The 14,098-nt window shown below is 35.9% G+C and overlaps 1 protein-coding gene across 1 annotated transcript; it reads right to left on the bottom strand.

The window, feature by feature from the left end:
* Positions 1-1,264: 1,264 nt before the first annotated feature.
* Positions 1,265-12,727, bottom strand: LOC123561642 (heme transporter hrg1-A-like). The gene is made up of 3 exons (XM_045354147.2): positions 12,553-12,727; positions 8,599-8,766; positions 1,265-5,680 (listed from the first exon to the last, which is right to left on the bottom strand). Exons 1-3 carry the CDS (start codon positions 12,689-12,691, stop codon positions 5,502-5,504), a joined length of 486 nt encoding a protein of 161 aa, XP_045210082.2. The 5' UTR covers positions 12,692-12,727; the 3' UTR covers positions 1,265-5,501.
* Positions 12,728-14,098: the final 1,371 nt, after the last annotated feature.

Genomic DNA, 14,098 nt, shown 5'->3' with positions numbered 1-14,098 from the left:
GATTTCTTGGTTAAGTTTTATGTTTAGGTCAACTTTTTCTCTTAAACTATCAAAGCTATTGCTTTGAAACTTGCAACACTTGTTCACCATCATAAGCTGACCCTGTACAGCAAGCAACATAACTCCATCTTGCTTTTTGCAATAATTATTGCCCCTTTTGGACTTAGAAAATCATTTTCTTGGTTGAGTATAACGTTTAAGTCAACTTTTCTTATAAACTATCAAAGCTATTGCTTTAAAACTTGCAACAGTTTTTCACCATCATAAGTGGACACTGAACATCAAGAAACATAACTCTATCCTGCTTTTTGCAAGAATGATGGCCCTTTTTAGACTTAGAAAATCATGGGTAGGACAATATTTCTATTACACAAAAAAAATCAGATGAGCGTCAGCACCCGCAAGGCGGTGCTCTTGTTTTTCAAAAATCATGGCCACCAGGGAACAGGGCTAGTTTCTAAAATAATTTCACAAAGATGTTCCTTGGGCAATCCTTCACCAAATTCCTCATGTCGTCCATCTACCAAAACTGTTCAAGCAAGCTGTGAAACTAAGGTGAGGTTTTGATGTGGGAGAAAGACACCAGGTGCCTCTTTGTGTATTACGACATTGAAGGCACGGACAAGCACTTCAGAAGAACCACCGGCCCTCTATAAGCCAGCTGAATGGCTTCCTCCCAGCAGGGATATAATAGTAAACAGATATACATTATTCCATCTCACATGAAGAATGCTATACTCTAAGCAAGGTTTCAAAGGTGAGGACAAGTGATTCAAAGTCAAAAACTGTAACCATGGTAGTGGCTTGAGCTCTACTCTGCCCATTAACAAGTATACATGTATTTGTAAATATAACTCGTATACATTGAATGACTTGCTGATTAATAGTCAAAACTATCACCCGTAATCTAAAGGTCTGAAGGTCAATAGTTTTGACTATTGACCGCAAGTCATTCAGTAAGTGTTTTATTACATGACATCAGAAATTAATTTTCACATTTTTTATTTTTTTTATTTTATAGCCCTACAAACCATTGTTGAGTATTGGCCAGTCAAATGTTTTGTAATGAAGTGATACTGATCCAGCCCCTGAAGTTAATGATGTTTAAATACACAGAGATAGGATATATACGACCACCATATTGCGTATCAATAGTCTGATGGCCAAATGTATATTAACTGGATGGGAAAATGAAAAAAATCCTCTGCTTGTAACCTTCACATATTGGAAACTGAAGAGATTTGCAAAAATCATACACAACAATTTTATTGAAAGTAAATTTATTTTTAACAGTGAGCTTTTATGTATATATCACAAACAGTTTGGCTATGCAGAGTCATCATAAATAACACATCAATATAAAACATTATCATTTACAACAAATGCGCCCATTGTCCTACATAAAATCCTGAGTAAATATCTGCTCATGCAGATAAACAAAGCCTTGAAATGAGTAAAGCATCAAAGACACTTAAAACGATGAGCAATATCAACATTCTCCATGTATTTCTTACAAATATTTATACTTGGTCTGTTCATCAGTTTCAAGTCTTTCATTTTGCTGTCATTGTTAAACTAGCACAGACTGTAATAACCTTTTCATGACTGTGCACTTGCAGCAGCATCTGGCTCATGGAGAATTCAGCATTATAAATTCACTATAACAGTTATAGCAAATTTGCTGTTCTTAGGTTTAAGTTTCTAATTTTAAACAATGATGAACAAAGGCCCAGTTGTTTGCTTCTTTTCTCACATCAGGAATACATCCTATATCAAAGTATTGTAAAATCCTTAATATTCGTGGGGGACTAATTTTCATGGTTGCATCAATCCACAAAATTTAATCCCAACAAAAAAGTGAAATTCCCATTCATTTTATTTTCAAAAGTTTGAATCCACGAATTCATATCCCAACGAAATTGCCATTCTGACCAAAACCACGAAATTTCATGTCCACAAAATTAAATGATTTTACATATTGTTTTACATATTCACAATTTCTAGAGTATATATCATGTTTGATCAACCTGTAATGCATTCACAAAATTAAGAACAATAATGCACAGACAGAGACTGTGATATAAAAAAAAAAATGAATATGGTCAAAATAAGACAAAAATAACATGAAAAACAGAACAAAAATATTAATAAAAAATTTACTGTGTACATGATCTTTATCTTTTTTTATTTGAGAATTTATACATAATAATAACATTTTATTAACTTTTAATTCCAATACATAGCTTAACTAGAAACTGATTACATAAATAACTAGCACTGTGTCCATAGGACACAGACACCCCCACATACTGTGCCATCCAACAATCAAAGAGTCAAAACTGCAGTAAAAATACTCACAGAAAACATTCCTTGCTTTATAGTCATCAGCACATAAAGCTTGTTCATCTATGAAAGTTTGAAGCAAATCAGGCAAATAGTGTGGGAGTTGGACACACACAACTTTTCTCTATATTCCATATAGCAAAAACTATTGAAGGGCCATAACTGCAGTAAAATATTAACAGAAAAAATTCCTTCCTTATGGTCATCTGCACATCTAACTTGTTCATCTATGAAAGTTTGAAGCAAATCAGGCTAATAGTGTGAGAGGAGTTGGACACACACAATTTTGGGACATACGTATGGACGTGTGGGCGCACATACGTACGGACAGCAACAACGCTATATGCCCCCCACATAAATGTGAGGGGGCAGAACAACGAAACAATAGCTGTCTAATGACAGCTTTTTGGATTATTTGAAGCCCTTCTATCTAATACTAGCTTATAACTAAAACTTTTAATAAGCAAAATTTTGTAAGTTGAAAAAGGGACAGAATTTTGCCAAAATGTAAGCCAGAGTTATGAAACATGCCATGTGAGGTCATCCCATGATGCCAGAGATGTGTAGAGAATCTGAACACATTTGGTCAAGCAATTCCTGAGAATCTTACATGCAAAACTTTCACAAAATTTATTTGTTAAGAAGGGGCATCATTTTTATAAAACAAAAGCTAGAGTTATATTACTTGCCATATGAGGTCACCTTATGATGCTGAAGACCTACATGTGTGAAGTTTGAAAGCATTTGGCCTAGCAGTTTTAGAGAAACCTGCTTACTTTTTTGACATGGACGTGGATGCCAGTGAAAGATTGACAACAAAATCTCTACTATTTGAAAAATTTCAAAAAGTCAAGCTAAAAAGGATAAATTATCATTACATCAAAAATGCATTTACATCATACATGTACAAGATGTTTTTTGTCATGATGTGGCTCATATATAAACATAAAACATTATTACAAACAAGTACTATTTGTAAAACACAAACACATCCCCCCCATCAATTTCTAGTCTTGAGTAAATTTCACCTACTGACCCCAAAAACAAAAGCAGTTATGGTTAGGAAACTATTTTCAGTCTCGAAGTTCTGTGACCTTCATCTGTGCTCTGCTGACACCTACATGGGTCTCCATGATCAAGTAAAAAGACGCCATCATCTTATGGCGCCTGAACACTGTTAGCCCAAGGCTTTCACTGTTACTGATTGAAAACTGTGTTCTGTCTCAAGGTCACTGTTAACATTACCTTTGACCTACTGACCTTCAAAACAATAGGGTGGGATCTACTATCCACAAGATATCATCCCAATGTGAAATTTGGCTGTTGTAGGGCACTGATGAACAAGACCTGTCTAATGACAGCACACTTGATTATCTAAAGACCTTCCACCTAACACTAGCTTACATTTAGCTTTAGCAAAATATTCTAAGGTGAAAAAGGGACATATTTTTGCTAAAATGAAAATCAGAATTACGCAACTTCCCAAGTATGGTCATCTCATGATGCCATGGACATGTGGAGAATATGAAAACATTTGGTCAAATAAATCCCAAGAAATACACTTGCATGCAAAACTGCCAAAAATGTCTATGGTAAAAAGGGGCATAATTTTGACAAAATAAAGGCTAGAGTTATGTAAATTATCCCGTGAGGTCAGCTCATAATGCTAAAGACATTTTTAAAAGCATTTGACCTACCATAGCCAGGGCACTCATCTGGTCATTTTTGGGGCTGAATATGGGCCCCATTCCCCTCATCAAATAATGTCTTTTTCCCCTTTCTCAGAAGAAAATTCCTCTGCTAATAGGTTGTTTGACACAACTAGATATGAACCCTCAAGTTATATTATAGTGCCTCTAAGGAAGGTTACTGCTGCAATTATAGTTACATTAGTTAGAAATGATTGAAAACAGTATTAATAAGTGTGAAAAGTAGTAACATATATATGGCTAAAAACTTCCCCTTTTTGTCTTAAAACGATGAAAATTTCCCCTTCCTGAGGATATGGGTACCTGTCCCCAAAAGTTATTTAGTGCCCTGATAGTAGTTTTTGAGAAACCTCCTTACATGCAAAACTTTAATCTGAAATTCTAATTTAAAAAGGGCATAATATTTACAAAATAAAAGCAAAAGTTATTTAACTTGTCCTATGAATCATCTCATCATGCTGAATATAAGTGTGAAGTTTGAAAGCATTATGTCGTGAAATTTTAGAGAAACCTGCTTACATGTGACTCAGACACCAAGGTTCACAATCATTAAAAGGTGAAAACAAAACCTCTACTACTTGAAAAATTTAAAATAGTCAAGCAAAAAATACAACTGTCTAGTAGACTACCAGCATGAGTAAAACAACAAACGCCTTTTCTTTGAAATGGGGCATAAATATATATATCACAGTTCCTGATTTACATAAAAAACAAACATATCTATCAGAGATACTAAAACAAGAATACAACCTGCTGTTGCCAATGCTTGCCTGCAAGTGCTTGACATAAGACAATATGCAAGAAAAGAGTTCTGTTCCTTGGCCTTCCTACTAATGATTTAGAAAGGAGCAATAGCTTGTACAGTATTCAAGAAAAGTGGACTTACAAAATCTAATCATGAAAGACAAAAAGTTAAAAATGTCCATATTACATACAAAATTCTAGAGAGATATTGTTCTTGTCCTACTTTAAAAATGATGATAAACAAGTTTCAAAGTTTAAAAGCTATAAATTTCAAGTTATAAAATAATAATTTGTATTTATAATCACAGTTTTCAATATTTCCCACTAAAAAGCATGTCTAAGTTACAGTGGGCGCAACACATAGAAAGTATGCCATTTTCTACAATGTACTTTTGAAAATTTAGAAAATATATTTGGAATTACTTATATAATTGTAAATAATGAGAATATAATAGAAGATACTTTTTCAATTCAGCACCAGATTAATTTAATGAAATATTGTCCATCAAGCGAACATCACATAATAATTATGATAGTTACACTGGTGATAACAGCTATTTTGATCTTGCATATAAAATCATCAATTTTTTATCATTACATGTTTTTACTTAATTTTACCCATCTTACTGTCTCATACCAGTGAAAATATATTTGATCTATTGCTTTACAGTAATTGTGTAGATATGTATCTACATAAATCTTCCATCAAGTTCCGTATGTATTTACTTTGACCTCCTGCGTAGTTTCCCGCGGCAATATAGTGTACATGCATTGGTGTTCTCGCCAATAAACACGGGAAAAATAGAAGAGCAGAAACCCCCACTTCCACACCATGAAGCACCAAACACATGTTAGATAGTAACCATTACCATATATCAACAAACCTGTAAGATAAAAAAACATTTTCTAAATCTACTGTTACCATGGTTACATCTTTACAATATTTTATTTTACTTTCTGTACTAGACAGTATAAGGGTCACCAATGTTTAAATGAATACCACCATGTTGATGTACTGGCCCCGTGTTCACAAAACATTTTCAGTCTCAGCTGAGTTTGATAATGAAACTTAATTTCTCATTAATATCAAAATAGCGTGTTTAACACAAAATTTTAAGTTAATAATTATTTTACAGTCATTATTCGGTATTGATGGTCAGTCTCATTTGGAATTTAAGCTTGAAGTTTTAGTAAAACTGATATTAAAATTTCAAACTCAAACTCAGCTGAGATCGAAAAATGTTTTGTGAACACGGGGCCAGATCACACAGTCAAACCAGTTATGTGTCCATAACAGATTTTTTTGTATATCCATATAATAGTCCAAAAGATGAGGCCAAAACAGGAAAGATAAATGAAAAATGCTTCTTTCAAATATTCAAAAGAAAATGAAACTAGAAGATGCTGTCTGTCTCCCCCACTGCATAGTCATATAGGCAAGAAGCCAATAGTGGACAGGTGCGAAAGTCAAAGAGACACTGATGGTTGGCTGCATCTACTTGGCATGTTCAATCATCCCATTTAGTTTCAACACTCTGGGCCTAGTGCTTCTCAAGTTATGAATTGGAAACAGTTTTCCTTGTTCAGGCCCCTGTGACCTTGACCTTTGATCAAGTGACCCCAGAATCAGTAAGGGTCATCTATTCTGCATGTTCAATCATCCTAAGTTTCAACATTCTGGGTCAAGTGGTTCTCAAGTTATTGATCAGAAATGGTTTTCCATGTTCAGGCCCCAGTGACCTTGACCTTTAACAGAGTGACCACAAAATCAATAGGGGTCATCTATTCTGCATTTCCAACCATCCCACTGAGTTTCAACATTCTGGGTCAAGTGGTTCTGAAGTTATTGATTGTAAATAGTTTTCCATGTTCAGGCCCCTGTGACCTTGACCTTAACTCAAGTGACCCCAAAAATGATAAGGATCATCTACTCTTTAGTCCTATCATCCTATGAAGTTTGAAGGTTCTGGGTAAAATGGTTCTGAAGTAATTGATCATGAAAAACGGTTTTCCATGTTCAGGCCCCAGTGACCTTGACCTTTGATCTAGCAACCACAAAAATAGTAGGGATCATCTATGAAGTTTGAAGGCTGTAGGTCAAATGGTTCTCCAGTTACTGATCGAAAATGAAGTGTGACGGACAGATGGCCACTGTGACCTTGACCTTTCATGGAGTGACCCCAAAAACAAAAGGGTCATCTACTCTGTAAGCCCTATCACCCTATGAAGTCTGAAGGTTCTAGGTCAAATGTTTCTCAAGTTATTGACTGGAAACTAATTTGGAACCATGTTCAGGCCTCTGTGACCTTGACCTTTAACAGAGTGATCCCTAAATAAATAGGGGTCATCTACTGTGCATGTCCAATCATCCTATGAAGTTTCAACATTCTGGGTCAAGCCTTTCTCAAGTTACTGACTGGAAATTGTTTTCCATGTTCAGGCCCCTGTGACCTTGCCCTTTAACAGAGTGACCCCAAAATCAATAGGGGTCATCTACTCTGCATGTTCAATCATCCTATGAAGTTTCATCATTCTGGGTCAAGTGGTTCTCAAGTTATTGATCGCAAATGGTTTTCCATGTTCCGGCCCCTGTGACCTTGACCTTTGATGGAGTGACCCCAAAAACAATACAGGTCATCTACTCCATAAGCCCTGCCAGCCTATGAAGTTTGAAGGTATTAGGTCAAATGGTTCTCCAGTTATTGATCGGAAATGAAGTGTGACAGACGGAAGGACGGACGGACAGGGCAAAAACAATGTCTCCCCCAGTGGTGGGGAGAGACATCATAACTATGTAACTTGACTTTTACTATTCCTATGCTTGAATTTAATACAGATTTTAACATGACCAAATTCATTTTCCTATTAAACAAAGAAGGCTGAAAATTGTGTGTTATTACACAACAATTCATTTTTCTGATGTCACAATTATTAAGTCATAGCATCAAAAGGCATATCTGTGTGCTGGAAAAGAAACCAGCAGAAAACAGGGAAATATACCTAAAGGATGTCACCATGGATGTAGTTTAAAATCCTTTGTAACGTGTTAGAATTGCAATAATATATCTCATTTAGTGATCTGCTCTTGAATAAAAAAGTTGTTCAGATGCCTATTATTATATCACTCGGGCTGTGCTGCGTGATATAATTCCTTCGCATATGAACTCCAAACTGTTACAATGTTTTTATTCAGAGATAAATTACAAAATAAGATATATTATTTCTTAAATGTTCATAGATACACATGCAAAAGGTGTTATCTCATCTTGAAATTAAATCAGAACTTTTTCTTCCTGCCATATTTTCTCTACAAGTTTTCTTGATACATATACAACAATTCATTGTGTGAATAATCTAAAAATCCAATCAGCAACAATTTTTTTCAATTTTTCATTTTTGGCAAATATGTGGGTTGCTTATAATTGCCTGCAGTTATACCGTACTAGTTCAACTGTATACAGGATACAGATCACTTATTGACCATCTAATGAATTAAGTTGCTGTTTTCACTTTACTCCATTAGAAGGTCAATAAATGATCTGTAACCTTAATGTATTGTCCATATTTATCCACTGATATACTGTTACAAAATTTCAGTCAATGACTGCCCTAATAGACTGTTTAAATCTGTGTGTTAAAATTGTATGACTGCCAAATGTGTGTTTTTTGCTGCATGCATTTTCATAAAATTAAAGAGACTTAGAAAATTCCTAAATACTACACTTAAGTCTTTTGTAAGGCAGCTGTTGCTGACAAGAATTTCCTTTCCATCACCTTAAATAAATTAAACATATACATGTACCTTGTTTCAATGTAATTGCCAGCGTTAGGTATGTTACAAATCCACAAACTCCTGCTAACTGAACAAAGCAGCCCCCTAACATGTATACTCGCAGTCTCTCTGGGCATGTTTCAAATCTACGCCGCTTGTTTCTAACGTGAACCAGAAGTGTTACTAGGGCTGGTAATGCTGTAAAGAAATGATGAAAAGAAGAACTCATCTGAGGTTAATTCCATTAAACTTTGACTTTACCCTAGCAAACTTTTGTGCTTTACTACAGACAAGACAACTGCACAAACTATATGAACTGGCCATTTATGTAAGGAGTAATTAAACAAACATATCTGTAAATAATATAAATAAAATAAACTGACTCTAATATAATAGTCTTTCCTGCTTGTGTACTTGTAAGTTTACAAGCATGCACGCTGAAATTGAACACGTCTGTTTTACCCAAGGCCAAAACTGTTTTTTTACCATATGATTATAATAAGGAACTAACACAGTCAATTTGTCTACAATTTTTTATACTGGCATGCACATTATTCGACAGAGTGACAGGTTTGTAATGTCTCATCATCACTGGGCAATGCACGAGTTTTGCTGTATAAACCAAACTATAAAATATTATAAAGACTTTTATACAATATCACTAAGAATGCGAACACTGAGTACTTTTCCCAGTCAGTGGTTGGGCTGATACAAGCACAAATTTTGTACCTAGGTACCCCTTAGGACAATCACCTTCAAGTACCCATGTTTTACTAAAAATATCATTACATTTTACAAAGACTGACTTATTCCCTTTATAAGAAACAGGATTTTCTCAGTTTCAGTATTTTTTTCTATCAACCTTAACTGTTTAAGGCATGCCATTAAGTTAGTATTCCATAAGTGCAGACTCATATAATTCAAAGGAAAACTTCACCATCATCTGATAATTTATCGTTACATTTTTAGAGTTAAAACATCAAGGCACCTATACTGACGAGATAAAGAAACACCTCATTGAAAGTTAAGTTATTTTTTTCGTTACATAGTTTAAATTTGTTGGGCAATGTCAGAAATGTACTGCATGTACTCTGACCAACGAAAACAGCCAACCGAAACTCGTACAATTCGAACACATACAACTTATTCGGTTTAGAGAGCTGCAGGCCCTACCTCAGTCAAGTTCTTAAGCTATGTCACCATCACCAACGTCTAATTTGGGATTGCAACCATTGCGGTCAGCATTGGCAAACCATAGTGTTTGGTTAGGAGTCTGTGTGTGAGTGTGTTCGGGTTAAACGTCTTTTTCAACAATTTTTCAGTGATATAAACGACGGTGTCTACTTGTAGCAGTGAGCACAATGTTCAACTTTATAGTGCTGCCTCACTGGAATATCACGCCGTAGACACGTGGCATGATACCCCACCCAGTCACATTATACTGACACCAGGCTGACCAGTCCTAGCACTATCCCCTTAACGCTGAGCGCCAAGCGAGGAAGCTGCTAGTACGTCTTTGGTACGACGTGGCCGGGGATCGAACCCACGACCTCCCGCACTCAAAGCGCACTTGAAGGGGACGCTCTACCACTAGGCTACCGAGGCGGTGTTTAGTTAGGAGTCACCTTTTTAACTTGTGAAACACCAACGGATGTATCAGTGTCTACAGACGACGTCGTAAATGCTACGCTAACAATTGCGTTCTGCAGCACAATCCTTACGGTTGGGGCCGAGTTATGGTCTGGGCAGCCATCAACAATAGTTTAAGTCCCAACTCGTCCTGCGCCAGGTTATTTTACAGCCAGGTGCTACATCCATCAGATATTATGTCCTTGTTGTCCCTGTGTTCTGTTAATGTCAAGGCTTGGTCTTTCAGCATGACAACGCATGACCTCACATTGCACGTGCCAACAGGAACTTTTTACAGACAAGCAACATTCATGTTTTGCCTTGGCCGCCGTGCTCACTGGACTGCAATCCGATTGAATACGCCTGGGATTACCTTTGATGGTATTAAGTCATTGTCAACCACAGCCTACCAACGTCCAGGAATTGATAGCAGTGCTCCACAACAAGTGGGTCAGAAATCAGGGTTTTTTTTCTACGACTGGGGGAAGAGGCCCCAGCCTGTCATTGGGGGAAGAAAATAGCGCGCGACGAGCAGTTTTGGGGGATTTTTTCACTCAGGGGGGAATTTACAATTATGCATAATAAACACTTTAAACTATGTTTTTATTACATATTCTTGCAACTTTTAGCAACTATACACACTGTCACTTAGCAATAGATGGACTTGCACTAATGTTCACTTATCATTGTAACAAGGTGGGTGGGGAGAGTTGAAATGCTCAAATCATTGAATATTTAACGGTCACATGCTTTTATTCACAAAAATGCTTTAAAATAAGAGTTGCTTTTGCAAGAGTCATCATATTATTATTAAATGCATACTTTTGTTGGCTTTTTATTTCAATTGTACTAGAAAATCTTGTAAGAAAGGATAAAAAAGTCCGAAAATCACGATCGCGAAAACGTGTGACAAATATGAAAAAACGAAAGCAAACATTAGAAATTCTTGATAAAATACGCGTTTTAAATTTCATCTTTTCACCAGAACTATTCCATACTTATATCTGATTACTTAAAACATTTATATTTTATTTTGCTCTAGCAAAATACCTCGGCAAAGATAAGAAATTTGCTAACGGCCGACCGGCTTATTTAATCGAATCAATCACATAAAATAATTACTTTAAATTAACAACACATATTACACAATACAGCATAAGCTGTTACCGCTAATTAACAAGAGGTACAAACACGATAATCTGACTCTGCATTATTAATCAATCATCTATATTACATACAGATGATAACCACGTGTCAGTCGGCGCGTGGCGTGATTGACATCTGTCAGTAGCTAATTAACATACGACGCTCCGCCTACTGTCATACTTACGCTGGTGTCGACAAACAGTATGAAGTTCACTGGGATTTTAATTGACAAGGGGCAGAGCTTTCGAACTCGTTACGCATCAAAGAGTATTACAGCGAGACAAGCAGAGGCCCACGGCATATTATGTGCGGGTCAGATACGAGTTTTTATCGATTTTCGCTGGTCAAAACCGGAACCTCGGGTCCACTGAACGCTCTTCTAACATTTTTCTACTATTTCTAAAGGTTTTCACACCCATTGAAAATTGTGAAAGACCGTCTGCAATTGTGAAAGGGTCCAATATTCGGTCGGGAAAATCGCTGGGAGTAATCTCCATTGCTTTGTTTACGATTTTGGAGGGGGGAATTTTGGACGTAGGGGAGTTTAGACTGCGATAGGGGAAATCCTTGTCTGTGGGGGAAATCCTCGGCTGGGGGACGAGGCCGATATTCGGCCTCTGCTATAGAATAAAAAAAAACCCTGGAAATCCATGGTATCTGCTACATAACTGGTGCTGGTTCATGGGGCGACGTCTTGTGGCATTGGTTGCCGGAAGAGGTGGCCACAGGCCCTACTGATTGAGTCAGTGAAATTCCTTTGACCAGTCTATTGAAATTCAAGATTTGAAGATATTAAATGCGACCATGAAATGCTGTCTAATTAAACATCAATTATTTTAAATCATCAGATTTGCAAATGGAATTGTTCTTTCTGATTTTAAATCACAGTTAACAAAATATTGTACAAGGAGTTTGAATGAGGCATTTCTTTTTTCATCAGTGTAGGGCCTACTTTATGTCCTACAATATGAACTTAGCCAGGTTTGTCCTATTTTATACCCCCATGTTCTTTTTACTAAATTCTTGACAACTTGTTAACTGAATTATATAGAGAAATTTGATATTACTTTGTTCTTACCAGAAGTAGATTTAAAGCCAAAATATGTAGTTGAACAAGGGTTACACGATTTATGTAATCCGTCGAGTAACGTCCCTTTCATTGCGAAATTAGCAAGTGACTTTTTATAAGCTTTAGAAGGATTTGATTACCTGAGCTAAGGCCCCAGAGTGAGGCATTCCAATTCTTGTAGTGAAATCCAAAGACAAAAAAGACTGACACACCTATAGTTATACCTAAAACACTAAAAAATAAACAGAGAAGGTATTTCCTTTCCCCGGGCGCAGCCATATTTGTTTAAATTGAGATCTCGCACTTACAGGTGAGAAATCACGAGACTTCGACAATCGCATCTAATTTTTCAGAATTTTTTTCAAGAAAATTGCCACATTTAGTTTAATATGCCACCCAGAAGAAATAACAGAAGGCAGGCACCAAAGGACAGTGCACCTACAGAAGAAAAAGAAGGTTAATAAAAGCAGCTCTTTCAGAATAATAAAAAATTATGGTATTATCATATGATTTCGCGACTTTCCAAAACAAAAGTTGCACAAGGTTGGCTCGATTTCGCCTGGTATACCGATTTGCAATTGTTTCAGTCAGGCTAGTTGTGCCTGCATCAATAATTTTGATACACATGAAGGACATGCACTAGATTCCAGTTCTAAATCTAACAGTATATTATTGCCCGATCAGGCTTAAGGACTATGCTATTTCGAAATTATGAAATAGGTGGGTGGGGTACATGATATTATTTCTGAGGAATTTCGAAGTTACTGTAAAACAAACGTTATTCCAATGTGACAATACATTAAAACCATGAAGTGCTGGTCACTTACTTTAATTAAAAGACTAAAGTGGGAAAAGTTATCAGTATGGTTATGTCACAATTTTCGGTGCAAGTATTCTATGTAATCATGCATAACTGCGAAAAACTATAACATACATAATAAAGCTGAACTATCCGTGTAAATGAGCTGAGAGCTATTTTTCTATTTCCGTTTATTACTTTTCTAAAAAACACATTACAATTTACCAGGTGATGGCAAAATTTGTCATTTTTGTGCACATGCCTTTACACATTAAAGAAGTCCGAACTATAGGTATGGTGTGCGAGAAGGGCCTGAGCGCTTACGTAGTGCTCATTTACACGGATTGTACTGCTCAGATAAATATATATATAACTTTATCCGCAAAGTGCAACAAAAGAAATAGCTGTATTAATTTTGTAATAATATTATTTTTACAAGGTATGTCTGACAAATGACATCGAGAATTCAAACTGACCTTTTAGAAAGCTGCATTTTCAAGTACCTGATATCTTCCACTTTGGTTAAAAAAGCATTTTTACAATAGATAATTACTAACTACAGAAGGTAATAAAAAATACTCTTGACCTAGAGAATGCTACAACCTACTAAACTTCAAAGCTTAAGTTTAAAATTATATTGAACACGTTTGCTTTAATTTAAGATGAAAATTAAACTAGAACTCTTATGATAAAAATCGCATAGACCATTTCGGACAGGTTAGACAGTGAGAAAGCAAACATATCGTACGTATTATCTAGCATGGATGATTTGCACTGTGAATACATATTTTTTACACTTAACATTTAATTCCGCGAGTACATACACATATACATATATATTTACCTTTACCTTTTATACACTAGGAATATGTTTGTTTTACATGTAA

Source organism: Mercenaria mercenaria, chromosome 10 (assembly GCF_021730395.1).
Source record: "Mercenaria mercenaria strain notata chromosome 10, MADL_Memer_1, whole genome shotgun sequence".
In the NCBI taxonomy this organism is placed as follows: domain Eukaryota; kingdom Metazoa; phylum Mollusca; class Bivalvia; order Venerida; family Veneridae; genus Mercenaria; species Mercenaria mercenaria.
Note: the sequence above shows the minus strand (reverse complement) of the source record. Positions and strands in the feature narration are given on the sequence as shown.

Coding starts and splice junctions, on each gene's coding strand:
- LOC123561642 (XM_045354147.2), bottom strand. CDS start 12,691: ATGGCTGCGCCCGGGGAAAGGAAATACCTTCTCTGTTTATTTTTTAGT. Junction 8,767..12,552: donor ACTCTGGGGCCTTAGCTCAG/GTAATCAAATCC, acceptor ATTTCTTTACAG/CATTACCAGCCCTAGTAACA. Junction 5,681..8,598: donor GGCAATTACATTGAAACAAG/GTACATGTATAT, acceptor TTTATCTTACAG/GTTTGTTGATATATGGTAAT.